Genomic DNA, 27677 nt, shown 5'->3' with positions numbered 1-27677 from the left:
TCCTAAGTACTGAAGAGAAACAATTCAAATCATATAGTCAGACAAAAAGAAAACTGCAACACAAATTCTTAGTGTAATCATTTAAATTTAATTCCTGAATTAAGAAAAATGAATAAAAATGGAAGCATTTTATTTCAGTTAATGGTCAAAATACTGTATGACAGTTGCTATAGCAACTATATTGCTGAATATTACAAAGAGAAGAATCATTTTAGTCAAATATCAACTACAGCAGCATTTTCAAGGCACATTCATAGGTGAAGGAATTTCTAATATTTCACAGACGTTTGGCCTGGCTGGCTAGCACAGTTCTGAAGCAATAACTAGACCAAAGGATGAAGTAATATGTGTAATTTAAACTGAATGACCTCTAAGTTAGGCAACACTGATCTGTTAAATACATTATTAAAATGTTAATAAACCATTATAAATATTCATAAACCCAGATAGTCGTGCATAAATCATATTAAAACATTAGATGGACAGTCACATGAACATTATGGCTGGAATGTGTACATAAGTTAACATGTTAGTTTTGTGGACGAAGTATCTTCATAATGACGTACCGGCATGAATTGTACAATTATTAATGTTATACCAGGGTATGATTGTAAACTCTTGCAGTTAATCATGACATTCATATTTCTAGTACAAAGTGTAAGAGTACAGTCCTACAATACGACTGCATTCACTACTATGGCAGGATTCTCAATGTCTGCTTTACTCTGGACCATCCGCAACTCCAGCTGAGCAGGACTGGGCCTTCGATTGGGACCGGCCACCTCTGATAGACCAATGAAAGTGAGAAAAATGAGTCGCAAGAACAGTCAAAAGCAAAAACAGCACTTTAAAATATCTTACCATGTGCGTAAGTCATAGTTCTCTTAATTACATGATGAAGGACGGAAGCTGTCTTCTCGCAGGCCGTCTGCCAAAAACACATTATGAAACATTACGGTTATTATTCAACTTGTACTATTTCAATGTAGCAGTGAAATTAAACACTTCGTATTGGCCAAAGTGTTCAAGAAGTCAACGGTTTTGTCCTTGATTGGCTACAATGTTCAACAATTCAAAAACACACAGTAAATTAAACAACTCAACTTGTGCACCTAACTTGTGTTTGGGGTTTTTTTTTTTTTCTTTTGCAAACTTTGGATAGATTCACGTAAAGATGGAAACTGGCTTATGATAATTTAAACTGAAATATTTCAATGTACTGATGAATTAAAACACCTCTGATTGGCCACTGTGTTCCAGAAACCAATAGACTCTCTGCAACTAAATGAAAATAAAACAAAAGTGTTATTATTAGGTTCTGCTGCTACCAACGATTCAATTAAAACTCAGCTAGGAGTCCTAAATGACAATCTACACAATCACGACAAGAATCTCTGAGTTATCTTTGATCCACTCTTGCAGTTTGACAAACATGTAAATGCAGTTGTGAAGAGCAGCTTTTTCTAGCTTTGATTGGTGGCAAAAGTTTCTAAAAAAGATATAGAAATTGTAACATGTTTTAATCTCCTCTCGGTTAGACTACTGCAACTTCCATTGGTCTACCTCAGTCAACACTGTCGGTTAGTTTGTCTAGAATGCAGCTGTCAAATAAAAAAAAAACAGTAACTAAGAAAAGAGATCATATCGCCTCAATGCACTGGCTTCCTATAAAATTTAGAGTTGTTTTTAAAATCCTTTTTTTCACTTATAAAGCATTGCACAATTCAGCCCTGGCCTATGTCAGTGAACTTATTAGGCCTTATACAGCTTGTAGACCGTTAAGATCCCATGACCAGATTCTTTTGTCTGTTCCTCGGTCTCGCTGCAAATCAAAAGGTGATCAGGCTTTCTGTGTTATGGCTCCAAGGCTCTGGAGCAATCTCCCTCTGAACATCAGGATTTCTCCTTCATTGGATGCTTTTAAATGTAATTTAAAGACTTATTTTTACTCTCTTGCCTTTGAGTGACACATGCATGTTATTTCTTATCTGTTTTTTAGTATTACTTATCGACATATATATTCCCTTTTCTTAGATTTTTTATAACAGTGTTTTGTCTTATTTACTTTATTTTATTGTAAAGCACTTTGGATCAACTATGGTTGTGTAAAATTGTCCTCTATAAATAAAGTTTGCCCTGCCTTGCCTTTTGTAAGGATCTGCCAGAGTACTAAAAAGGTAAAAATAATAATTCCAGGCAGATATATTAACAAAAGACACAAAACAACGCTTTTAACGTTTAATCATAAATTTGAACAAAGCTAACTGCATAAACAAGGGTCATTATGATAAATTTTCAGTTCTTTCAAATTTATTTATTTATTTATTAACTCTATATTTAGGACTGTTAAGTGGCCCTGGAAAGCGTACATGCCCTTAAAAGCCTGACACGCCAAGGACAAAGCCTGTCACACAAGTACACGAACTATAAATAAACAGTGCAGATAAAAAAAGGTGTGTAAAAAAAAAAATTGGTCGTCCTTCTTGCACTGAATGCAACTATATTTCAAATGTCTAAAGTAAGAGGCAAGGTTATAATAGTTTTTCATTTTTCATTAGTTTTAGTTTCTATTTAGTTTTGACTTTTTATTTTCAAATTCAGTTAGTTTTTATTAGTTTTAGAGGCAGATTTCATAGTTTTTATTAGTTTTTATATTTTAAAAATGTCTTAGTTTTAGTTTAGTTTTTATTAGTTTCAGTATTAGTTTCAGTTTTTTTTCTAAATGAGGATATTTGTTAGGTGGAAGATTCAAAATCAACAGAATAAATAATGTATAATAAATACTCAGCCACACATTTTTTGAAACATGTATTCAGAGAACACATGAACACTATCATCTACCACAACCATCTACCCATCCTCAAGTTAGACCCACAGTAGTGATGGACAGGGCCAGATTAACCTATGGGCATTATGGGCACAGGCCCAGGGGCTCGTCCACACTTAGATTTTGACTACTTTTCATCACCAGAAAGACAAGTGGGAATCATTAGTAAGTGTGTGTATTATGGAGGACTCAAATTCCTAGAACTGGATTGGAGAGGTGTTATATCCAAATCATGTGCATAATAAGTTTGTAGAAGTTATACATTAAAAATACCCTTAAATATAAATTTTAGTACTGCTTCAGTGAACTTGAACAAGTAGGCTATATTAAAATCCATTAATTTCCCCTAGTTGTATTAGTATTTTTTTTCAAAGTGTGCTTTAAATGCTTTAAAAATAAGATAATAAGACAATCTCTGTAGACTAGAAATATATGTAGTGTAGTATATCAATTATTTTAAAAATGTGGGCAATACATTATAAATTAATTTTATTTAACAAATATTATATTAATCTTATTTTTTAGGGTGCGGCTATAGGGGGCCCTCAAGACATTGTGCACAGGGGCCTTTAAATTATTAATCCGGGCCTGGTGATGGGAAATTCAGATTTTTAACGTGGATATATGTTAGGACAACATTATGTAGTCAGCAATAGTAATTTCAGTCTATTAAAATGATCAGAAAAGTCTTACAGTAAAGTTTTGCAACCCAACTGAATCATGATTCACTTATTTAAATTCCATTACGATTGTGTTATGAAATAAACTTACGTTTTTCATCAGATCCTCTCATTAAAGCCCTCGGTTTACCCGCGCTGCTGTTGTTCCAGTTCAGTTCATTCACACAGCTGTTTTTGTTTGGGTCAATGAATCACGTGCAGTATTAACAGTTCACCAATTCTCAATGCAACGTTGCTGTTCTGATAACTGAATGAGAGTATAAATTGGATTATTTAGAGTCAGAAGCGGTATTAGGCTTGTTATAAAGTAAGTAGTTGGTGAATAAGTGCTTAATGGAGACGCGAATCGTTACAAATGATTCAGTTCGATTTGGTGGACTAGTTCAACCTGTTCACTTAGAAGATCCGATTAAAAAGATTAGTTCACGATCGCGATACAGAAATAAAACCCATTATTGGGCACAAACGTGTTAACATAATACTTTTAAGTGTCTTTATTTAATGCTGTCTCCGTGCTGCTGTCATGTCCACTGGTTGTTTTTGTCGCGGAAGCAACAGCGAGGATGACTGGAGGAGAGTCGGCTTAATCTGGCCAATGGCGGCAGGAGACTCTGAGGTGCAAAAGGGTCAAACACAAACACCTGCAGCGCGGATTATATTTACTTCTAAAAGGCTTACAGTAAGATGTATTAAATACATTTGCAAATACGAAAACGAAGGAGGTTTTTGCTATCATTTTAGTTAGTTTCAGTTAGTTTTGTATGTACACAATACAGTTTCAGTTCTAGTTTTTGAAAAAAAAAAAACTCTCGTTTTCATTTTTATTTCAGTTAGCGACAATTATTTTACATTTTAGTTTCCGTTTTTTCGTTAGTTTTCGTTAACTATAATAACTTTGCCTTGAGGTCAGGGTGGTGGTGTGTCCAGGCCAGAAGCATTGCAGCAAACAGATCACCAGTTCCCACAAACACAGCATCCACCCTGGGGATGTCCATACGTATCTGCTGAGTCACCATGGAGCCATCTGTCCTCACTGAAAAACAACAGGTACATCTCATTAAACTAACAACTGGTGGATGAAGTCACTAGTTCAATTCAATTCAATACTAGTAAGCAAGAGCTACGTTTTAATGCACATTTTGAAGTACCTCATCAGAAACAAAAGTCGGAACCCCAACACAACAACAAAAAATATAATTTATTGTTTTTATGGTTACTGGAGGAGGATTTGGCAAAAAAAAAAAAAAAGATTTCATTGGAATAAGGGAGATGGAAATGCATTTGCCAAATAAATCAAGTCATAATGAAAGGATAGTTCACCCCCCCAAAAAAAATTATTCTGTTATCATCTTAATTCAAAACTTAATGAGTTTCTTTCTTCTGTCAAAGGAATATATTCTGAAAAACAATAAAAAGTTGTAACCATCGACTTTCATAGTATTTGTTTTTCCTACTATAAACACCCAATTTCAACTTTCTATCTTGTGTTGAACAGAAAAGAAGATATTTTGAAGAAACTCATAAAGGTCTTTACACATCAGCTTACACCAGTCTACATTCCCTGTAGGGTGCCTGTCCATGGAGCATTATTTTCATTAACTTTTCCCATCAGGGAGTTATTTATAAAAAAGAAAAGGAAGTTTTCATTAAAGCGTAAAGGGTAGAGTCTGTAATTAACTGATTAAGTGAGGGAAAGAATAACATTATAACAAACAAATATTGATATACGGTATTACAAATGTACTCCTTAAATCATTTGAATAGTTTTTTTCGTTTTGAAATATTTCCCAAATGATGTTTAACAGAGCAAGGAACTTTTCGCAGTTTGTCTGATAATATTTTTTATTCAGCAGAAAGTCTTATTTGTTTTAATTTGGTTTAAATAAAATAAGTTAAAAATTTTTTTAAACAATTTAAAGCTCAAAATTATTAGCCCCTTTAAGCTATATTTTTTCGAAAGTCTACAGAACAAACTATCATTATACAATAACTTGCCTAATTACCCTGCCTAGTTAACCTAATTAACCTAGTTAAGCCTTCAAAGGTCACTTTAAGCGGTATAGAAGTGTCTTAAAAAACATCATCTCAAATATTATTTACTGTCATTATGGCAAAGATAAAATAAATCAGTTATTAGAGATGAGTTATTAAAACTATTATGTTTAGAAATGTGTTGAAAAAAAAAACCTCTCCATTAAACCGAAATTGGGGGAACAAAATAAAAAGGGGGCTAATATTTCTGACTTCAACTGTATATTTATATTTTTACTTTCTCGTTGGAGCAGTAACCTGAAATTTAGCTTGCTTTAACACTTTAACTATTGTTTTAAATCACTGAGCGACAAAGAAACTAGCCTTGTTGTCAAAGTATGAAATTTATGTGTATATTACAAAAGGTTGAATGTCTCATCTTATCAATATTTAGAGTGTCAACTATGGATTGTTATAAAAAAAAAAAGCTCCAGGTCTGATGTTGTATGCAAAATAAGTCAACTGAAAAATTCATATCACAACTGCTTTTCCTAACTCACTCAACCAAGATGCGATGAGGAAACTTATGAAGCAATTATGAAGTAAGAGCTGAGTTTCATTGCGCTGTGTTCTTGGAATCAGAATGACAAAATAACCTTTTTTCTGGCTCCCCAAAGCAACCAGATACTGATCGCCCAGAGGCGAGGGCAGGTCAGAGCTGGTGATCACCACTGTGTCTGGACCCATTGAATGAAGAAGGTTCATCACCTGAAACACAAACAACCGTTTCAGTTACTGTCCAACTGGGGCAAACGCATGATTACCTTCTGGTTTTCGATAAGCCAGCTGGGCCATTTCTAAAGAACTAAAACCTAACCACACCCAGAAAACATTTCATTTTAAAGCTTGAGAAGTCTAATAGAGGTCTAATAGAGATCAACTGTTTTTGCCAAAATAAGGCTAAATTTGTGCTGTCAGTGAAAATACTAAATAAACTAAGTAAATACTGTAGGTCTATAAGGGCTGATATTAAGATGAATTTTCTTTGATCAGATCACAAGTGGAATACACTAGTACAGGTGTTAAATGTCAACTTTCGAAAGCTACTGTAGCTGAAAACACAGTCTAAGCCTAAATAACTGGATGATTTTGCATGTGTTGGATGATCTGTCTTTTCTGCTTCATCGAATCCTGATCCTTTGCATAATGTTTTTTTATTAATCTAATTTAATTACTTTCGATTTTCTAAAACAATAGTTAAGTGAATTTTATTACAAAAAAAAAACTGCATAAATATATATTAAAATTTTAGTAAAGTGTCAAGGCAGGAGTTGATCAGAAATAAATGTAATTTTTGATGCATGTTTTAAGTGATCAGCCTTTTCATGTGATCCTTTGCATAATAATTGTAATCAAAGTCAGCTAGTTAAATTACTTTCTAGTATTTTCTAATATATTTGTTTAATGAATTTTATAAAAATAACTGCATTTATACATGTTAAAACAGAATAAGATGTCGAGGCTTGATAGGAGTTGATCAGAAATAAATCAATTATCTATAATTTCATTACTCACTGCATAAAGTAGCCTATTCATAAAGTGTTTATGTATCTTTTAATATGAGTTTTTTGGTGAATAATGAAAGAGTGGGCGTCAGAGTGGCGCAGTGGGTAGCACAATCGCCACACAACAAGAAGGTCGCTGGTTTGAGCCTCGCCTGGGTCAGTTGGCATTTCTGTGCCGAGTTTGCAAGTGCTCTGGTTTCTCCCATGAGTCAAAAGACATGCGCTAAGGGTGAATTGAATAACCTAAACTGGCTGTAGTGTATAAGTGTGAATGAGAGTGTATGGATGTTTTCCAGTGATGGGTTGCAGCTGGGAAATAAAACATTTGCTGGTTAAGTTGGCGGTTTATTCCGCTGTGGCGACCCCTGATTAATAAAGGGACTAAGCCGAAAAGAAATTGAATGAATGAAATAGCACCATTTTTGCAGTATTACTTTGAAGGATCAGAATCAGGATCAGAGACATTTAAATGTCAGGTGTGAATTATAATGCGACCCCTTTTTCCACTTGTGTGCAAATCAAAGAAAGCACATCTAACATGCAAGCAGGGCCTAAGAATAGTTTAACATCATAGTCTTAAAATACACACAAAAGAATGACCACACAAGTGAAGTCACTGACACCTTAAATTTAGCCTGCTAAAGGACTGCTTATGTGAAGTGTTTCTAATGCAGCATCTATTGGCGGGACAGTACATTTGACATTGGTCTTTATTGTGGCCGCTGTTATCACTGTGAAAACATGCATTTCTTTTATTGTTTGAGCAAATAGGAATACAAATAATCTGTGGTACTATTCCATTCAGTGCTCTCTAAGTTTATTCAAGTAAAAGTATTAACTATTAAGTAACTGCCTGCACACTGGACAAGAATTGATTAGTCATGCCACATTTCAAAATTCAAACACATTATACACATCTGTCAGCAAAAGGGTGGCTTTTATCAATTTTGCATTGACACAGTGTTTTTAAATCACAATATGTTTTATTTCTGATATTTTTTTTAACTGATTGTGACAGGTGCAGTGTGTGGTACCTGTGAGTTGTTCTCAATTGTATTAAACACTAATTATTGCTTTGAGCAATGTCATTATACAAGACAGCTCAACTGAAAATAGTAATTATACAGAGAATTTACAACAGTGAAAAAAAGGCACTGGCCAATCAAAGGAGCAGTATTAATCACTGCATAAAGCATAAATCAGCCTTAAAAACTTACTTCAACAGCGTCTTTTTCTGAATGCATTTTTCTCCCAGAGAGGAGTCTGTGAGAGAGAGAAATTAAATTACACATTCACATCTGTTGGGTGTGTCATAGTGACAAATGTCTTGTGGGTGAACCACAGGCATAAAACAGGCAAATTCAATCCTCCACACATGAGTTTTTGGGGAGAGGCTTTTTCGTGAGTGAGTGAGATCAACAAATACATGAAGGGAGCTACATGTCAATGTGCATGCCCTATTACATGTCACAAATAAATTGTTTACAGTAATACTTTTTAAAATAATTTTGTATGCAATTTTACTTACCATTAGGGGGATGCAGACAGAAACATGAATAACAGCATCATGAGAAAGATGCAATATATGTTTACATTTTTCATTTTATTTAGCAATATGCGTTATTTTTATGTTGGATCTGTAACCATTAATTTTTGATCACATATGATTTAGTAAATTTCTGAGTTTATTATATCAAATGTAAAATATATATACACAAACACACAGTTAAAGTGAGATTAATACTAAATTTTTTTTTTTCTGCTGGAGAAAGTCTTATTTGTTTTATTTCAGCTAGAATAAAAGCAGTTTTTAATAAAAAAAAAAAAAACATTTTAACCAGTTAAACTCTGCTGTTATTTTGGATTTCCGCCTGGATTTTGCCTACCCAAATTTAAAAGCTTCCCAAATCCACATGCAGAGGTGTAAATGCAAAAATTTGGTATCATTTTAAAGAAAACCTTTTGAATTTTCATAAAACACTATTGAAAGTGTTTAAAATATTTGTATATCTTGTCTGTGTTATAATAAACACATAAAAAAGAGGCACTTTTTGTATTTTTTTAAAAAGCTCAAGTTTGAAAGTGTATACCTTTTAGTTTCTGAGTGGTCTAGGCTGCTGTAATTTATTTAAGTGGTTCCTGCACATGTCTGTAATCATGGGGAAAAAATAATGTCTCTACCATAATCTATGCAAAAGTTATTGTATTCCAACTGATGAGAGGTGCTACACAAGCCACAGGGACCGATCATTGTTTTCATATTTCACTATTCTTTTGTTTGATCAAACATAATTCACTGTGTTTGGACCATGTCAGACATATAAAAGGATTACTTATGTACATCACCTCAAAAACAGAGGAGAAATGGCCCTGAAGTGCACAGCATAAGGTAAGAGATGACAGCTGTCTGTGCTATTTGGGGTTGCTTAGTGATCATAAATGTATTGTTTTCACCTTTGCGCCATGGAAACACCGCAATTCATTCGGCAACTGTTTGATATGTGAATATAATTCAGTTAAAAGAATGCTAGAACCATATGAGCACCGGCAATAGCTTTCATTTGAGCGATAACTTGTACATGTGTCATATGAAAAATATGAAAATGAACCAATGTTCAATACCCAGCTCGGGTATCCAAAATACTGTGTATTCAAGTGTAAATAACTTTTGTACAGTAAAATAAAAACCAAAGTGATGCATATGTGCATAAAATATAGATTCTACACTTTCAAACGAAACCACTTACGGGGGTCTGGTGCAATGCTAGCACTTTAAATCTTAAAGCGAATGTCTATGACGTCACAGACCCGGTACCCAAAACAAGGTGTTTTGATTAAATCTCAAACAATGATTAAGATTATTTTGAATAATGAAAGCATTTTCAAAAAAGCACTTTAATCCAAAAAGATTGAACAAAAGGACATTGCTAAAATAAGTGAGCTACACTTTTATTAGAAGTTTACCAGAAAGACCAGGTATAAATGTCTCGACAGGAAATAAAATATATATTTATATTATAATTATAAAATATTTTTATTTAATAAAATAGTTGGGCGACGCAGAGTGGCACAGTAGGTAGTGCTGTCGCCTCACAGCAAGAAGGTTCGAACCTGTTTCGAACCTCGGCTCAGTTGGCGTTTCTGTGAGGAGTTTGCATGTTCTCCCTGCGTTTGCGTGGGTTTCCTCCGGGTGCTCCGGTTTCCCCCACAGTCCAAAGACATGCGGTACAGGTGAATTGGGTAGGCTAAATTGTCCGTTGTGTATGAGTGTGTGTATGTGTGAATAATTCCCAGAGATGGGTTGCGAATAAAAGGGCATCTGCTGCGTAAAAACATGCTGGATAAGTTGGCGGTTCATTCTGCTGTGGCGACCCCGGATTAATAAAGGGACTAAGCCAACAAGAAAATGAATGAAGGAATGATAAAATAGTTCTTTAACTTAATTTGTTAAGAAACCGTTTGGGTGTCAGGATCAATAATGATAATTAATTAAGTCTGTAAGACTTATTTGAGTTAATATTTAGGATATTCACTAAAATATATAATTTAACTCATTTATGGAGCTGAATGCAGTAAATAGTCTGTATAAAAAAGGTTGAAAATAAACCTGTGCAAACAAGCTAGCCTTTAAAAACAAATTATTTGAAAAAACATGATTACTGCATTAAATTATTTGTAGTCTTTTATAAGCATGATGTGTACAAGATAGAGATGGTATGAAAAGTGAATTGTTTGTTTTGAAACTTTTGAACCGGAATTTGTCTATTAACAAACACGAAACACACATGGTTGTTGTCATATGGTGAACTTTGCCAATCGTATAATATCGATGTCATCATCAGAGCTCGTGCAGCTGCTCTTCAGATGCTGCACGGTCTAAATCCCTCGTCTAATCTCGGAGGACTGTCGCGGTACTTTGATGCCACATGTGACACTCACATGGCATCTGCGCAGCATCAATCCGGACAATATTTCTAACCAGCATGCACCGCTTTAAGACAGATTTCGATCGATCTGTGTAGCACTGCATGAAGTCGAATGCACCTATAGTGAAGGTCACATGACAAAAACAAACCCACAAGGGAGACTGGGTGTGACAGCTGCAAACATTTTTAACTCTTAGGCGACCATTGGAATGTGCGTCTGTTTTTTAGAGTGGGGCAAACATCTAACTATAACCACATGGCCTTAGACTCCCACTGAAATATTTGAGATATCTGCATAGCATGTAGGGGAGTGAACCATAGAATAAAAAATGTACAGTCACAGACGATGACCAGGTCATTTAGAGCAAATACACGATGGTAAATAATTATCCTTATTGCTTTTTGAGCGCTGTCTAGTGAGTTCTTAAATGCCAAAGAAATGTTTGTGACTGGTTCTAACTATCACCTCTGTTCGCCGAGCAGTGACACACACACACAGTGAAGAACAGCTATAGATCAGCTGATGCATGATAGAAAAACTTGCAGACTCATTTAAGTATCATTTTAATAGCCGACAATAGAGAGGAAATGTTACATCACGAACACCTAAGCAATTAAAGATGCTTTTTAGATGGCACTTTAAAACATTCATTTCCTCCCTAACAGTGAAATATCTAATAGTTTGATTTACTGTACCTTCAGTGTCAGTGAAAGACTATACCAGCAAATTCACAAGCACTGAATGGTGCACAGTTGTTTGCTTTTAGAATAGCGGGTATGTTTTAAATACTCACGCTCATCTCCCTGGTCATAGTATGCAACTGCGACATAGCAAAAGACTAGACATGTCACTTGTATAGTTATGAATGGGAAAAATGTATTGGCCAATATGGTGAATTAAGCCCTGTGTTCTAATACAGGAGCCAATCATTGATAGCTATAGACTGAGGATTCTCTGGGGGAGGGGCTTAGACTAGATGTGTGTTTTACGATTTTTTCAACACTTGCTTCATAAACATAAGAAATGAGACCAACTATACTTGAAAACTGGTTTTGTAATTTGAATGAAACGAACGGGTGGTTCAGTCTGTCCCATCAAACGCATACAACATGACAGCTACTACTTAAACGCCCACAAACTTCTAAACAAAAAGGCCGCTGTCATTTTGGGAGGAGATTTGCCATCAATAATGGAGTTAGACCAGCACAATCGGATAAGGAATTATTTAGAGGATAATAAAATGTACCATGTAAACAGATCATGATCTCATTCCCTTCGAGAGCGCATTAGATTGGGCCAACTGAAAACTATGCAGATTTAGAGGGCTTCAAAACTTTATAACTAAACTTAATAGACAGTTGTTTATATTTTATTGTTGATTCCAAATATAAAATGTAATCGTAAGCTTGGCACACAGTTTTGGAGAAATTGATGTTTCTCCATTCAAGCAGAACGCCTGCACATGCTGCCTGAGAGGCGTTTCAAAGATGGCCACTGAGTGAAATGACTTGTCGTAAAGAGACTTTGACATAGCGCATATTAGAAAAATGAAATCAGTACACAATAATTGATTATGATCTCTTAACGAACAGATACTGAGTCGTCCATGTCTGCATCACAGTGCACTAAAGGAACAATGAACAATTTAAAACCCCTAATAGCATGACACTTACTCAGCTTCAAACTGATTGGGGGTGATTATGTCTGCAGCAGGAACAACTCTGTCTCGGTAGATGGGCAGCAGGTTCTCAGGAACGTACTGAAATAACATTGACAGTGATCAGTTCTCTATAAACTGCTTTAGCTAGACCTACTGTAAACGTTTCCCCAAGATGCAAATACTCTTGGGAGTAAAGGATGTTTGAATATTAAAATTAAAACAAATTATCAAAGGAATCATCACTTTAGATATGCTCACCATGGCCCCATTATCTCCCAGCACTGGATCACATACTTGAAAGGCAGAAAACAGGCAAATTAAGCACATCAAGTACAAGCGCAAAGAAACCGACTCTGGCTAAAATAAAGTACAAATGATTAAATAATAAAACTGCAGTTGTTTTTCATTTGTTCAATACATAATAAACTAATGTATTCCATACTCAAAGGATGTTCTTCTTTTAGTTACATCAGCATGAACCTAACGATAATCAATCACAATTTTAAACAAATACGTAACAGATTTTCTTGTTCAAGAAATCTTTTGTACAATGTCGCAATAAAGAAGAAAATTAAGGCAACTTTAATCTGTCCTCTGTAAGTATTGTCTATATTCTTTTAGAACAGGGACTGTCTCTTGGCACATTAGACAAACACAATTATTAAGACATTTAAGTGATCTGGTTTTCTGATTTCCAGCACTCATAAAATCAATAGACCTCTTGATCCACTTTTTACTTTAAGTTTACAATAAATTGCCACCATTTTATTTAATACTCACCATACACCAGGCTCGGATTTGCCCTCTTCAGCTCCTGGACAATGTCTACTACCGTATCCAAAAAGGAATCATCCCTAGTGTATCCTGAAAGTAAAAAAAAGTGAAGCAAACCAACTGATTTATTATGAATCATGAATTATTAATAATGTTGTCCATTTGAACTCCATTTGTTCGAATTTTATTTGCTGGAGGTGCAAGAATCAATACAGCTAATCTGTTGGAGACTCAGAAAGTGTCCTAGCCACGCAGTGTGCTTTTAGCCAAAGCAAAATATCTGACCCATTCAATCATATTTGGCTTTTGTGGTTCCACAGTGTTCAGCTGATGCAATCGTATCTGGATGCAGACTTGGATTTGCAAGCTGAGACTGCATATTTCAGACTGTGCACTCAGATACAATACACTCAATAAAGCCAGTTATGTCACTGTGAGGGGTAGGGTTAGGGGTGAAGTTCGGTATGGCCATTTAAAGCATTGCATGCAGCTCAGATTGCAACTGCACCAGGTCTGCAACCAGACCCCTCTCAGCTGATAGCCCTAAAGCAGGGGTATCAAACTTAATTACAAGAAGACTGCAGCTCTGCAGATTTTAGTTTCAGCCCTGCTTCAGCACACCTATCTGTATATATCAAACAAGCCTAAAGCACTCAATTAGTTTGATCAGGTGTGTTTGATTAGGATTGGAAGTAAACTGTGCAGAGCTTCGTTTGACACCTGTGCCATAAACCCAACCAAAAAATGAACCTCAAAAGAAGAAGTAGAAGATGCCCACAGCTCAGTGGATGTTACACAAAAACAGTTAGGAAGTTTGAAATATTTTAGACATTTTTCTTACAAAACCACATGGATTTGATATAGGAGACCTTATTTGCATTGAAGGTGAGTAAATGATGGAATAAAAGTTGCTTAATAAAACAAATAATAATAAACAATAAAGACAAAATAAATACTCAAGAAATACAATCGCTCCATATCTCTATGAAAACATTGTGCATTTCTGAATATGATTCAGTCAGGTGAGTGGGCTAGACAAACCACCTATAGAAACACTCTTATCAATATGCACTGGGCAATTTTAGAAGTACAACTGTATTTATTTGTGAATGTACCACAAAACATGTTGCACTACTTTTGTTTTCTTCAACCTTTAAACTTTTGCAAAATAGATTTCACAATAATGTTCAGTTTAATGTAAAAGTACTTGTATAGTCTGTCTTAGGTTATGTGTATAGTTTAGGAATTTAGAGTATAGGTATAGTTAGTAGTGTACTTGGATTTCCGCTCTGGTATGTTAGTTATCTAAGGTTTCAAATAGCTCTTATGTCCAGCGTTGTGTTCACATTTTTATGACTTATGTAGCACTGAGGTCCTGTGAGACATGACATTTTGTTCCACCCTATGTCCACACATAGTGGAATCACAATAAAGCTCAACATGACTTGATCATTTCACTTTTTGGGTGAACTAACTCTGGCACATCACCCTCTGCCACTGCATTAAAAGACAGAACCATACATTTTTACCAGTCATGCCACTTTTAATAGATTTTGAACCTACATAAGCATATTTAAAGCAACATGAGATGTCCAGTTATTGAATAGCATCAGTAATTAAAATAGCAGCAGACACAAGAGCTGGAGAAAAGTGTGTACCTGTGAGCACATAGTCGTAATGGTTCACATTGTTAAGCTTGATTCCCTCGTAGAGAACGTTCAGTTCATCTGCAGTCAACACCTGCCCTTTCCAGTGCTCATAACCTAACAAGAGAAACATCTTTACAGAGACATCATTCAAGTAGCTTGTTACACTGTACATTAATTAAAAACATTATTTAATAGTAAAGTACAATGGGTTGTGCCATACTGTGGATATTAACCGTTACCACTTAAATGATAATGAAATTGCAAAATCTGTATATAACTTTTGCAACTTGCTCTGTTCTGTATCAGAAATATAATCGTTTGAATGTTTGAAATTGTTTGGTCTTATATGAGACCAATTGATTCCAAGTAAAATAAATGTATGTCACTGTGCTTAAAATATATTTAAACAATTTTCTTCCGACCGTTTAGCCGACTATTACTACTTAATAATGTAATAACAACAACAAAATACAATATATAACAGATATGCAATGGAGTTTACTGAAATTAGCAGTCCTGTTTACACTATATTAAAGTCCTGTTTAATAAAATTTCATCTTATTACTAAGATATTGCGTAATAACTTGATGAACTGCAGTTTTATCAACTGATTACTGATGCTGCAGAATTGCAAAATGCTGCCTTATCATGTCACATGAACAGCTCTAAACAGAACATCACGGGTTGTCATGTGTAGACAATTGAATGGAACAATAGTCATAGCTAAAAGATGCTGTAGCACATGATGCCTAATCATATTATACACAACAGCAAATCCTCAGAATGAACACTGTCAGTATGGGCCTGTTTACTCTTATTTTTTTCATGTGTTTTCTCTGATAGTAATCTGATTAAAGAAAATGGTTCCACACATAAATTATTCAGATCTTCAAATCCCAAGCCAAGTTCAAATTTAACCCTGACATTCACCTTGATATTACTTTGATGTTTATTGTATTTTCATTTTTTTCTCTCTCTTTTTCCATATTTAATTACTTTAGCCATATTCATGTGTTATGAGCAACAAAAAAGAGTAAGTTATTTACATGCAGGTGGGGAGAGGTGTCCACTCCAGGATGGAGTAACGAGTATAAGTCCTTATGTCGTTATGATTATTATCAAAGTTGAATGTTTAAGGGACAAGTTTATATTGTGACCTTAGTGTCATCCTCTTTAGAGTAAAAATGGAATAAGATGTGACGCCCAAGTAATCCTTGGAAGATATTGTTCGGAATTATGTACACACAAAGAAATTTTTAAGTCTATCTGTGTTTTACCTAATGAGGTTTAAACACCTATATCTATGACACAGTAAATGGTGTTAAGTGAGAGTATAATTGTTGTTGTTTTGAAATTGTAAGCAGAGCGGCCTACAAACTCTTTGCGAGTGTTGAAGCTGGCTTCTGCTGAAGAAACTGCAAACTGTCTGCAGTAAACTTTCTTTTCATTGAATCTCGGGCACTTCTTCATTTGACTGACTGGTCAGTTCAAACTGTTGGTTGCCCTACAATGACTTCAGAGAACACCCTACAATTTTCTTAATTTTGTTGTCACTGTTAGTCCCATTTGAAGTATTCCTAACAGGAGTAAAAGACCATTTTTAAAATAATTCACAAGTTTAGCATACATTCAAAACCCAATATAAAAAAGAAGATACTTGAAAAAATAGAAAACGCTTTCAGATTCCTCAGTTATTGGTGTTAATCTGGAAGCTTATTACAATTTCTTAAAGCAAAACTATGCAAGTTAAGCCACGGTCGCACTGCACTTTTTCCCCATAGATTTTCATTCATACATATGATAATGTGACCAACTGGAAACACAAGCTTTGAGTGGGCAGCCAAATTCTGAATTTTGTTAAATAAGCTGATACCTTGTTTGGAAACCGTGTCTATCGACCAGGTAAAATTGCCTGTGTTACACTACACTATGTTCCACAAATATCATCACATAGCAGCTGGTCATAGCAGCCTCTTTCAGCTCGCACCACTGTATGCAAGTCCATCCAATACCATGTTTGAGGTAGTTTCCGATCAGTGACAGACTCTGGCTTTTTCTTCAATTCCTCCTCTCATGTTTCTTTGGTAGGTCATTATGTGTCAGTTACTGTAGCTTTTGGCTGACTTCTCCTAGCCATGAAAAAAATATGACGTGTGTTCTAAAGCAGATCTCATTGTTCCGCTCATAGACATTTCTAAACAGTTTATGTCCATGGTTCAACTGGCAGGAATAAATGAGGCCTTGTTCACAGGGTCTTTCACACAAAGTAGCAAGCATGATTTCAAAGGACAAGATGCAGCTCTGGTGGCTAGAGCAGCAGAATTTATGTAGTTAAAAATTATTCTACTATTGATATTATTTTAGAAACAATTTTTTTGTATTCATTGAAAACTTACATAGTGCTACTTTAAATTTTTAACTTTGTGAGCTGTTCTAGTGCAAATTAAATCCTCAAATCCACAAATCTGTGATTTCTTGAATATTGCATATGTCACTCACTCATTCATGTCCCAAAAAGGGTGGTCATACATGAAAGATAAAATCATGACAGGTCAGAATAATGTGGAGCATCTCCGTGGGCAATTAATTCAACACTACAGAGAGAATTGATCACAAGTTTACACCTTCACCCCGTGCTCACGTGGGTGTTCCCTGGGTTCCCGGTTTCTTCCCACCATCTAAAAACATGCAGCTTAGGTTAATTTACTAATCCAAATAAGCACCATAAACATGCTCCTAGTATGTAGTTATCACTTAAGAGTAATTACTCTCTGTTCATTAGTTACTACAGCAAGGGAGTTCTCGAGATCTACATGAGCTCAAACTCCCCTTTCGCCTTGCGGTCTTTGCGGGAGGAAGCCCCAGGCTTGTGGATCTTATGACCTCAGGGCTCTCTCCCGGGACAGCATGCCAAACAAGCTTTATAATTAATTGTCAGCTAAGTGTGAACTCTTGAAATTATATTTGCAACAAAGTCTGGTGTGATTTATTTTAAAGGTTAAATCAAATAAAGAAATGTTAAACTAATTCAAACTACATAAAAAATGAAAAATAAACAAACAGCAAAATTGATTTTGCAGAAATTAATGGAGCATTTCTAATCACATAGCAGTCAACAGTACATTTAATGTTTTTCAGCCAGCATCAAAATTGTGTGTATAGCGGAAACTGTTTGTGTGAGTTAATGCATTCTGCCTAAATAAAAGTCAGTCACAGCCTATGTTTCCACTCCAACTGTCCATACAGTGTATCACAACAACTGTCTGGGTTCAATGTGTGCATCTTATGATTAGAGGGTTGGACTTGTGATCCAAAAGTCACAGGTTCGAGTCCAGACACTGGAAGAAATAACCAGCACCTTATTCCACCCTCAATACCATGGCTGAAGTCACTGTAACGCTGGGTTTTGAGCATACGAAATTCTGATGTACAGTGCTGGGAAAAGGGGCATAGTAAGTCAAAATGATTAGACATTGATCAAGCAAGTGATTGCTGATCTTCTATTTGTCTCAACCACATGTTGCAATTTCGCAAGTCAGAGTTCACCAAACTTGAACTTTGGAACACAGCACCATGTGAAACTTGTCACACAAGCTTGTATTTCCGGTCAGCTGCATTTAAACACATATGAGTGGAAGTCTATGGGGTAAAAAGTGCAGTGTGACCGTGGCTTGTGGTGAGTCCCATAAGCAAGACACCAATCCCTGAACTGCTTTGTGAGCGGCCCACTGCTTTGGGTGTACTGTATGTTTATGGGTGTAAGTTGCTTTGGATAAAAGCATCTGGTAAATACTAAAATGCAATATCTGCATTTGAATTCTCTGGCAACAACACTGCATTTGTGTGTATAACCAAAACACAAAACCAACAAGGTTTACAATGATCCTTTTTCATTAAGCATATACGCAAGTAGCTGAAATGAATGACTTTAATGTGTATTTATTGACCTCAACGAGCCTGATTAAATAGTATAAATTCTAATTTTCTGCCCGCAATGCACTTTTACAATGGGTGAAACTGATAATTTATTTCCATTGAGCTTCACCTTTTCCACATTTGTTTGTTACAGCCTTATTCCAAAATGGATTAAATATATTTATTTCCTCAAAATTCTACACACAATACCCCATAATGACATCTGATGATTTTGCATGATGATTTTTTTTAATAATTGCAAATTTATTAAAAATAAAAAAGCTAAAAAATCACATAAGTATTTACAGCCTTTAATGTGAAGCTCTAATTTGAGCTCAAGTACATTCTGTTTCCACTGATCATTCTTGAGATGATTCAGCAGCTTAGTTGGAGATCAAATGTGGTACAGTAAATTCAGTTGATTGGACATGATTTGAAATGGCATACACATCTATATAAGGCCACAGGGTTGACAGTACATGTCAAAGCACAAACCAAGCAAGAAAACAAATAAATTGTCTGTAGATCTCTGAGACAGGATTGTCTCGAGGCACAAGGCTGAGGAAGGTTACAGAAAAAAAATCTGCTGCTCTGAAAGTTCCATTGAGCACAGTGGCCTCTATCATCCGCAAGTGGAAGTCCACCAGGACTCTTCCTAGAGCGGGCCGCCTGAGTGATCGGAGGAAAAGGGTCTTAAGGCTGATTTAAACTTCTGCGTCAAAAGCAGAAGCCGTCGGCATTGCAGACACGCAACTCTCAAAAAATGCAACACCTACACGTAGTGCAAGAGCCGCGCAAGCGTGATGCAGCGGGTGTTTACAAGTGTGGAGTCCCGTAAAGTAGCTCCAGATGGAGACTGCAGTTAACTTATGATTAAAGTTGTTGCACGTCCACCGATTCCCACCTCAAAATGAGCAACTTTGAGCCACTTGTACATTAAGGAAGCGTTCAGAAAAAACAAAACACCAGCAAAGGAACTTGACACAGAGAAACATAAACACCTACTGCCAGCTAGCATTTCAGAAGTGTATTGCACAGCAACAGAAAAAGCGCACAGAAGTATAAATGCACGGCTATGTGCAAGGTTTGCGCCGTGGGTCACGCCGATCACTTGACGCAGAAGTATAAACCAGGCTATAGTCAGGGAGGTGATCAATAACCCAATGGTCACTCATTTGGAGCTCCAGTATTCTGTGTAGAGAGGAGAACCTTACAGAAGGACAACCATCTGTGCAGCAATCCACCAATCATGCCTGTATGGTAGAATGAATGACCAGACAGAAGCCACTCCCTGACTGGAATTTGCCAAAAGGCATCAAAAGGATTCTCAGACCATAAGAAACAAAATTCTCTGGCCTGATGAGACTAAAATTGAACTCTTTGGAGTGAATGCCAGGCACAGCTCATCCCCAGGCTAATACCATTCCCTACAGGGAAAATATCCACTTAAATCCTCAGATTTTTAACAATATTCTGCGCAGAAATAGCAAAAAAATGTCCACAGAAGTCCTTTGTAACATCGTACAACTCAGCACTCTAAATAGCCCTAGGCATACACTTAGCCTATACACTGGCCAACACACCAATAAAATAAGTCTTTCTTAACAAATAAATTAAGCTAAAATCTGAATTAAGACAAGTTTTATATACAATAACAAAATTAAGATAAAGGCTCTGCCGGATTTGTTTAGCTACTTCTCTTCATAATCCAACTTGCAGAAGAGTGTGGGCATGAACATGTACGGTATTCCTTTTTGAGTGACAACATTCTTAGCTGATTAAATTTTGGCCAGAGGAATGTTGCTATCTTGAGGAGGTCATGTATTATCACTTAACGTGCGAGCCAGTCTTCGTGCTGTTTACGTATGACAGCTTGCTAAATGTAGTCCAGGGCATTGGGCTGTCATTAGCGTTTCAGTTTCTTACATCATGGTTAAGTGTGAGCTACTTGTCTCACTCAAGTTCCCGTTGTGCTTCAAAAAATGGCTTCAGAAAGTTTATCAAAAACCCCAATGTGTCCAGTGCTATTTTTTAATGCGTGCGCTCTCCCCTCATGCCTCCAGCTAATTCTTCAATTTTTCCTCTGTACACATGTCTGTGGTCATTGTGACAGTGCCATCCTTCAACAAAGTCCTAAGTGTTTGTACTAAAGCTTCCCACTTTTCTTAGAAGTATGAAAGTATGGTTGCTATATTTATGTAGGGTAGAAAATAATATGTTTTGTAATATTTTAATCCTTTATATTTATATCCTATAGGCTATATATCCTTAATATATACTATATATATCCTTAATATTTTAATTATTTTTCATTTGTAAAGATATTTGCGTACTGTTGTACATCCTGTCTGTATTAAGTAATGTGTAAGCAAGGCGCACAACTAACGCCCTCTGCGCTGGACTTTACACCGGCTTTGTTCTATATAATGGAACGGTCTATTATAGTTTTTCAAAATAGTAACGAGCTAGCAATGTGCCTCATCACGCCTCCTTTTTTAGACGAGAACGCCTGTGGGTGCAAATATGAACGCAAATGCATTTGCTATTTAAACAGCGTGGTGCAAATCGTCACAACGACTCTTGCGCCAAGCTGAAACTAGCAAACAACTATTGCGTCGCACCTTGCGCCAGGTGTATGATAGGGCCCAGACTGTTATGATCCATAAATTTGTACATTCAGTGTGCTGTATGCAAAAAAATCCAAGAGGAAAGAAGAAAAGAAATCTATTAAATACCAAAGAAGTAATAATTTGCATTATAACACACAGAAGAATTATGATGCTGCAGAATAAGATAAAAGCCAAATATAAAACTACTTAATTACTTGTGGGGAGAGTTTAAAGGAAAAATCTGCCCAACGACTGCAAACAAGCACCTGCCCACTACACAAACAATAGATCAATAGAATGTCATGGTGACCAAATGTTTAAAAGAAGTTGTAAAAGGGAAGTAAAAGCATTTAGAATAACTTAGTGGTGCTTCTGATTCATCTGAAGCATGACGACAATGCTCAAAATACTGATGTAAAAAAAGCATGTAGAATGACTAGTCTAGTCTGACAAGTGTTTATTTCTGAGAAGTGAATAACACTTTAATGTTGGAAAACACCTGTTGTTTAAATTCCTCTCTTTTTTCCACTTTTCTGATGAAGGAGGGTCAATAGGTAGGTGTACTGTTTGTGGGCTTATTCAGATCTTTTCATCCAACATTCAGAATTGTTTTTGTTTCATGTTACATACATGATACTGAAGAATAAAAAAAAAACTTGAAACTATGCTTTACTTATTTTTAGTGAACATTTTCACTGTAAAAAATACTGAGTAAATGTTAAAGCAGTAAATTCAACTAAATATAATTTATTAATCAAAGCAAGAAAACATGTTTTTGTTTTTCGTTTAACATTAGCAGAAGAGCTTTGGAAATTTAAGTCATAGACACGCACCGAATAGATGTTGACATTGTTGGAAAAAGGAATTTTTCTCTTTTTCATTAAACAATTATATTTGTATTGCTTAAGGTGATATTAACCAAACTTCTTTTCTAAGTGTGATATGCCTTGCATACTAATGAAGCATTTTACAGAAGTAGATGAAGCTGATAGAAATGCAAAGGCCTGAAAAATAAACTTGAGCTCCGTAGCTGATATTTGCAGTTGAGAAGTCTTATGCTTTTAATGTTGTGCAGAGAAATCATTAAAAAAAAGAAAGTATGAGTGCAGCCACCGGAGGACTGGAGAATGTTTGTCACATGACAAATTCCACTAAACTCCACCAGTTAATATCAGCTGTGTATAAAAGCTGGAGTCAGGAAATGTAAATTGTTGCGCACCTCCTGAATGTAATTCTTGCATTGCATTGAGGATACCAGAATTCTGTGAATTAAATTATTAACTTGTATATAATAAAATACTAATATTTTTGACATTAAAGAAAACCTCTCCTGATCTTTTTTTTTTTGAACACGCTTGAAATTGATCAATTATTCCAGCAATAGACAACCTGATAACACTAGATCATGTTATTCACCTGTTAGCTTAGTTGTTGACAGGCCAGCGGGGGTAGGAATTATATTTAAAACTGACATTCGGGTGAAGTTGGTTTTATATTTTCACATTTAGACTTTCTCTTTAATAATATAATTTCAGAAAAGTATTGTTTGCAAATTATAAATAGTGAAATCATATAATCAGCCAATGACTCTAAAATACAACATTGTTCACAGTCAATGAAACAGTTTAAAAATGAACAAAGGGATGGAGGGGGCTGGGCGAGCTGAAGAGCGGTAAGTAGATATGGAGATGGTTGTGCGTTGGGTTTGGTGCGCATGGGGACTGTACCAAAAAGCTGGATGGACTGTACCAAAAAGTTGAGGAGCGAGGGGAAGGGGGGTGGAATTTTGGGAGACAGAACAATACGAGAGATGGCTCTGAAATACCGGAGACTCCCAGAAAAAACGGAAGTGTTGGCAAGTATGACTGCACGCACATTGCTATAAAAGTGCCATCTGAAAATGAATTTGCATACGTGAATCGGAAACATTTCCATTCAATAAATGTGCAAATAATATGTGATGCTCAAATGCGCTTAATATAATACACACACTATTCCTACTTGTCTTCCTTGTGATGAAGAGTAGGCAAAATTTGATATGTAGTAGGGGAAAAAGGAAGGAGTTCATCAGACGCTGCATTCGAACTGGGTTCATGATCGATCGAGTCAAAACATGTTGCCATGCGCTTTACGAGCTACGCCACTCACGCTGCTGTTTGCCGCTCTCTTTAGTTATGCTGTCTCTGTCAATCAAACGGTGATGGGCAGGAATCACTCAACTAGCTCATTCCAACGAGGTGTGCTATTTGCACTTAGGCTAAATAGACACTACAAAATTTTACACCTTTACATTGGACCATTTCTTTTTTAATTCGCTCACAGTGCGATGTTCAGACCCCACTGCATTAACTGCGTCAGCTAAATTCTCACACTCTATTTTTTTTCTTTTGTTTTAATTGCGGAGGACATTACCATATTTATTGCACTCGTGCACGTGCACTCAGTTTCATGTCAATTCGGATGTTAGAAAAAAATATGTGTGGGATTCCGCGTATGCAGTGTTTCATACATCTGAATTTTTTACTGCGTATGCACATTTACAGTTTTGTGCATTAGCAATGTTTTAGTATTGTTTGGACTGCGTTGTTTTGTGTTTGTGTGTTTGATTTTGATTCTAGATTGGGGGCGTGCCTTCAGCGCACCTGAGGCTGGTCAGCGCCCTTATTTAAACCCCGGCAGAGAGTTTGTCGGGGCCGCTGTCCATTCATTTGGCAGTTGGCCAGAGCCGCTCTCCAATTTGGACATTATGCTTTGTTTCGCATCCATACACTATCACTGACAACATTTACCGCATCCATACACTTGCATTTCACACTGATTGAACATACTGATACTGATATTTTGATTATATAATTTAAATTGAGTTCAATAAATCTTTTTTGATTATACTTCTCCTTGTCGTCTCATTTACTATGTTACATCCCTGAACCAGGTGTAACAGTATGAATTCAACGCAAGTCTTTGTACATGAGGAACCAGGAGTGAGCTTTGAGGAGGAACAGAGCTTGTGACCCATAACTGCGGGTGTATTGTTGAGGAATGTAAGGAGGATTAGAGCAGGATAACACAACTAATAAAACAACTCCCTTAAAAGAATTGCCAGACTCCCAAACAGTTAATTATTTCATGTGAACGAAACGGAACATCGAAACAAAACGAAACATTTCCAATCAAAAACAACACTGTAGCAAGTGGGGCAGGGCCGAGAGCTGTGAGCATGCGAGGTGGGTAAAAGCCAGCTAAATATAATGTGTGTTTTAGTTCAAACGTAACACAAATTTTGTACTAATATAATAATAATATCTATTTAAAGGGATCAATACTAAAGAGACATGTCTCACTGTTATGCAAAAGAAGATAAAAATATGGTATGCTTGTTCTTAGTGTCCTTTCCCACACTGTCTGCTGGAGTTTATATAGCGATCAAGCGTGAAATTAAACTTTCCAGGACTTTAACCAATAGGAAGTTAATTAACTAAAAACGTTTAAAATGCTTTAAAACTGACATACCCTGGTCTAAGTTAACCGACCAAGATATACTGTGACAGGAAGGTAATCTTTTTTTTTAACACCTCACACCTCTGCGGAAATTAAAGCTAAACATAAATCTACCACAAGTGTCACATGCTATAATGAACAGTGGTGGTGTTTTAAAATGTATAAATTGGACATCAAAATAAACTGTTGAAAAACCTACAACGTCTGAAGATTTTCTAGAATGTTGCACCTTTACAATGCCATTCACTTATAAGGTCCACCAAAACTAACTCGGCTATGGGTTTGTCCATCATTGTTTGACTCAAGGATGTTTTTAGAGCATATGCTTGGGGAAAAAGAACCCAAAGTGTGTGCAGATTTCAGTGAAAGATAGTTATGACAAGTCTGTCAATGTGTGAATTTTTTTTGGCAGTTTATAAAGTGTGAAAGCAAATGTTTATCAGAAGTGCCTTTGGCAAAATGCAGTTAATTCCCTGCAATTTAAATTTGATGTCCACTGTTTATCAGTGTATATATTCATTTAAGCTAAATAAATAACTCACTCGCAGGTTTGTTCCTGAATGATTAGTTTGAACAATTCAATTAAATATATGATTGAGTCTTTAACCATAAAGACATTTTGTTTTTGATTCATATACTGATTGAATCTGGTGATCCTATGAGCTGCATCCAAAATCTCCCCTATTAAATAGAAGTAAAAAGTGTCTAAATTCTTAATTACTCAAAATAGAAGTAAAATTTCAAAATAGCAGGAAAAGGTTTGTCTAAATTGACATTACTCATAAAAAAGAAAGAAAAAAGTACCTACATGTCCTCTCAAATCCCAAACAGTAGGGGAAAGTATAAATTCATATTACTCTAAATAGAAAAGTAATAAAGTACCATTGACTGTTTGTAAAATTTTGATTTTAGTCAGTTTTTTATTATATTTTAGTTTAATTTTATTATATTATATGTTGTCAGAATCATTAGCATCATTCAAAATCTGGTAAAATTGAATACTAATAAATTAAATCTGTTAAAAAAATATGAATATGATATAAATATACCTAGCTGTAGAAAAAGCCAGGTCCAGTAATTTGAATGAAGCCTTTTAAATTAATAAGAAGCATTTAGAAATACTTTGTATTTATAGATATTATTACATATATCGTGTTTTTATTTGTTTCATTTTTGATTATCAAATATCAGTCACATAAGTTTATTAAAGTAGTATGTTAAAAATATGTAATTCAAATGGATGGAAAGTTTATAGGCAATCAGAATACATTCTGTACATCTTATTTGTTGGGTCTAAATATTTTCTATGGGTGTACACACTTCACAATGGGTGGGAGTTTTGTGAGTGGCAGAAAACAATCACTTGTTGCCTCTTACTGGCTTGATGAAATAATTGCAGAATTAATCATTTTAAAAATCCCCATCATAATCCACAAAAAACATAAATAATTACTGCATAGTTGTAGTTTTGTTTTGTTTTAAACTCCCTCTATCTATAACTTTTTCCTCATGTACAGACTAAAGTCTTGTATGTCAGCAAAAAGTAGAGAAAAAAATCCCTGTTTTGATAGGAGGGAAAAAATACTGCTGTTTTACACTCCTGATAGGAAAATAATACTCCCACATGAAAAGCTGGTTTTCCCGCAGAAAAGCTGAGCTTTGACCACGAAGAAACCTTTCCCACAAGAACTAAAGATAAACTCAAGCAGATAAAATACTGTGTCCTTGCGCTTTACTCTAAACATTAACATATTAAATCAAACTTTACCAATGCTTTTCAGTCATTCAGAACCTTAACTATATTAATAAGTGAAATTTTAACTACTATCTGCAAGTTTCACAGAGAAATCTTGCAAGAGGAGTAATTAATGCATCACAAAAAAATCTAATCACGTGATTTGGACTTAAGCCTAGATTGCATAATCATGAGCACAATGAAGCTGTGACTGGGTTGTTTGCCGTGAAAATTAAGTTTATTTCAGGAAGAATTTTAACTATTTAAATGTTTGTTTATTTTAATATGATTTGCTAGGTGATTAATGTTGATTAAATTCAACATGTGTTCATTTACCTGTGTGATTGGAGAACTGCACAGAGTTTATAGTGTCCACTTCAAAGCCCAGCACCTGTTACAAACAGGTCACATGTTTTTAATACAGCCATGCACATGAACATGACATTAGCTGTAAGGCTCCGGGATGCAAATGAGTAAAACACCTCAAACTGCTTGATAACTAACATTACGACTAGTTTGCATAATAGCAAAAGCGGCCTCTCTTACCTGCAAAGGAAAAGTAGCAGACTTGTTTCCAACATAGCCTCTCACAACATGACTCTGAACTGAGAGAACTCTGCAGTCCATTGCTTTTGCTGATGCTTGTTTAAAGCAAATCACAACTAACGTTAGCCTTTAATGTTTATATATATATATATATATGACACGTCAGCCAAAAAGACGAGTTTAAACGTTTAAAAGCGTAAAAAGTTAAAGATGTACAAACTTAAGAAATGTCAGACATGAAAGCAGCAGCTCTCCCTACGTGATGAATGGATGGGGCTTAGATAAGTTTTCTTGGGGGTTCAGGCATTTGCCGAAGACACC

The 27677-nt window shown here is 35.6% G+C and overlaps 1 protein-coding gene and 1 long non-coding RNA gene across 2 annotated transcripts in view; both read right to left on the bottom strand.

The window, feature by feature from the left end:
• LOC147842324 (uncharacterized) overlaps positions 1 to 27677 on the bottom strand; it is a 68491-nt gene that overhangs the window by 38152 nt on the left and 2662 nt on the right. The gene's annotated exons all lie outside the window — the stretch shown is intronic.
• Positions 69 to 27677, bottom strand: pdxka (pyridoxal (pyridoxine, vitamin B6) kinase a). The gene is given in 11 exon segments (NM_001126449.1): positions 69 to 784; positions 862 to 928; positions 4407 to 4540; positions 6135 to 6246; positions 8261 to 8306; positions 12644 to 12729; positions 12889 to 12923; positions 13411 to 13494; positions 15063 to 15167; positions 27147 to 27201; positions 27357 to 27677. Coding segments are annotated over 11 exon segments (918 nt in total). The 5' UTR covers positions 27438 to 27677; the 3' UTR covers positions 69 to 671.

This window comes from Danio rerio, chromosome 9 (genome assembly GCF_052040795.2).
Source record: "Danio rerio strain M-AB ecotype USA chromosome 9, GRCz13ab, whole genome shotgun sequence".
Taxonomy (NCBI): Eukaryota; Metazoa; Chordata; class Actinopteri; order Cypriniformes; family Danionidae; genus Danio; species Danio rerio.
Note: the sequence above shows the minus strand (reverse complement) of the source record. Positions and strands in the feature narration are given on the sequence as shown.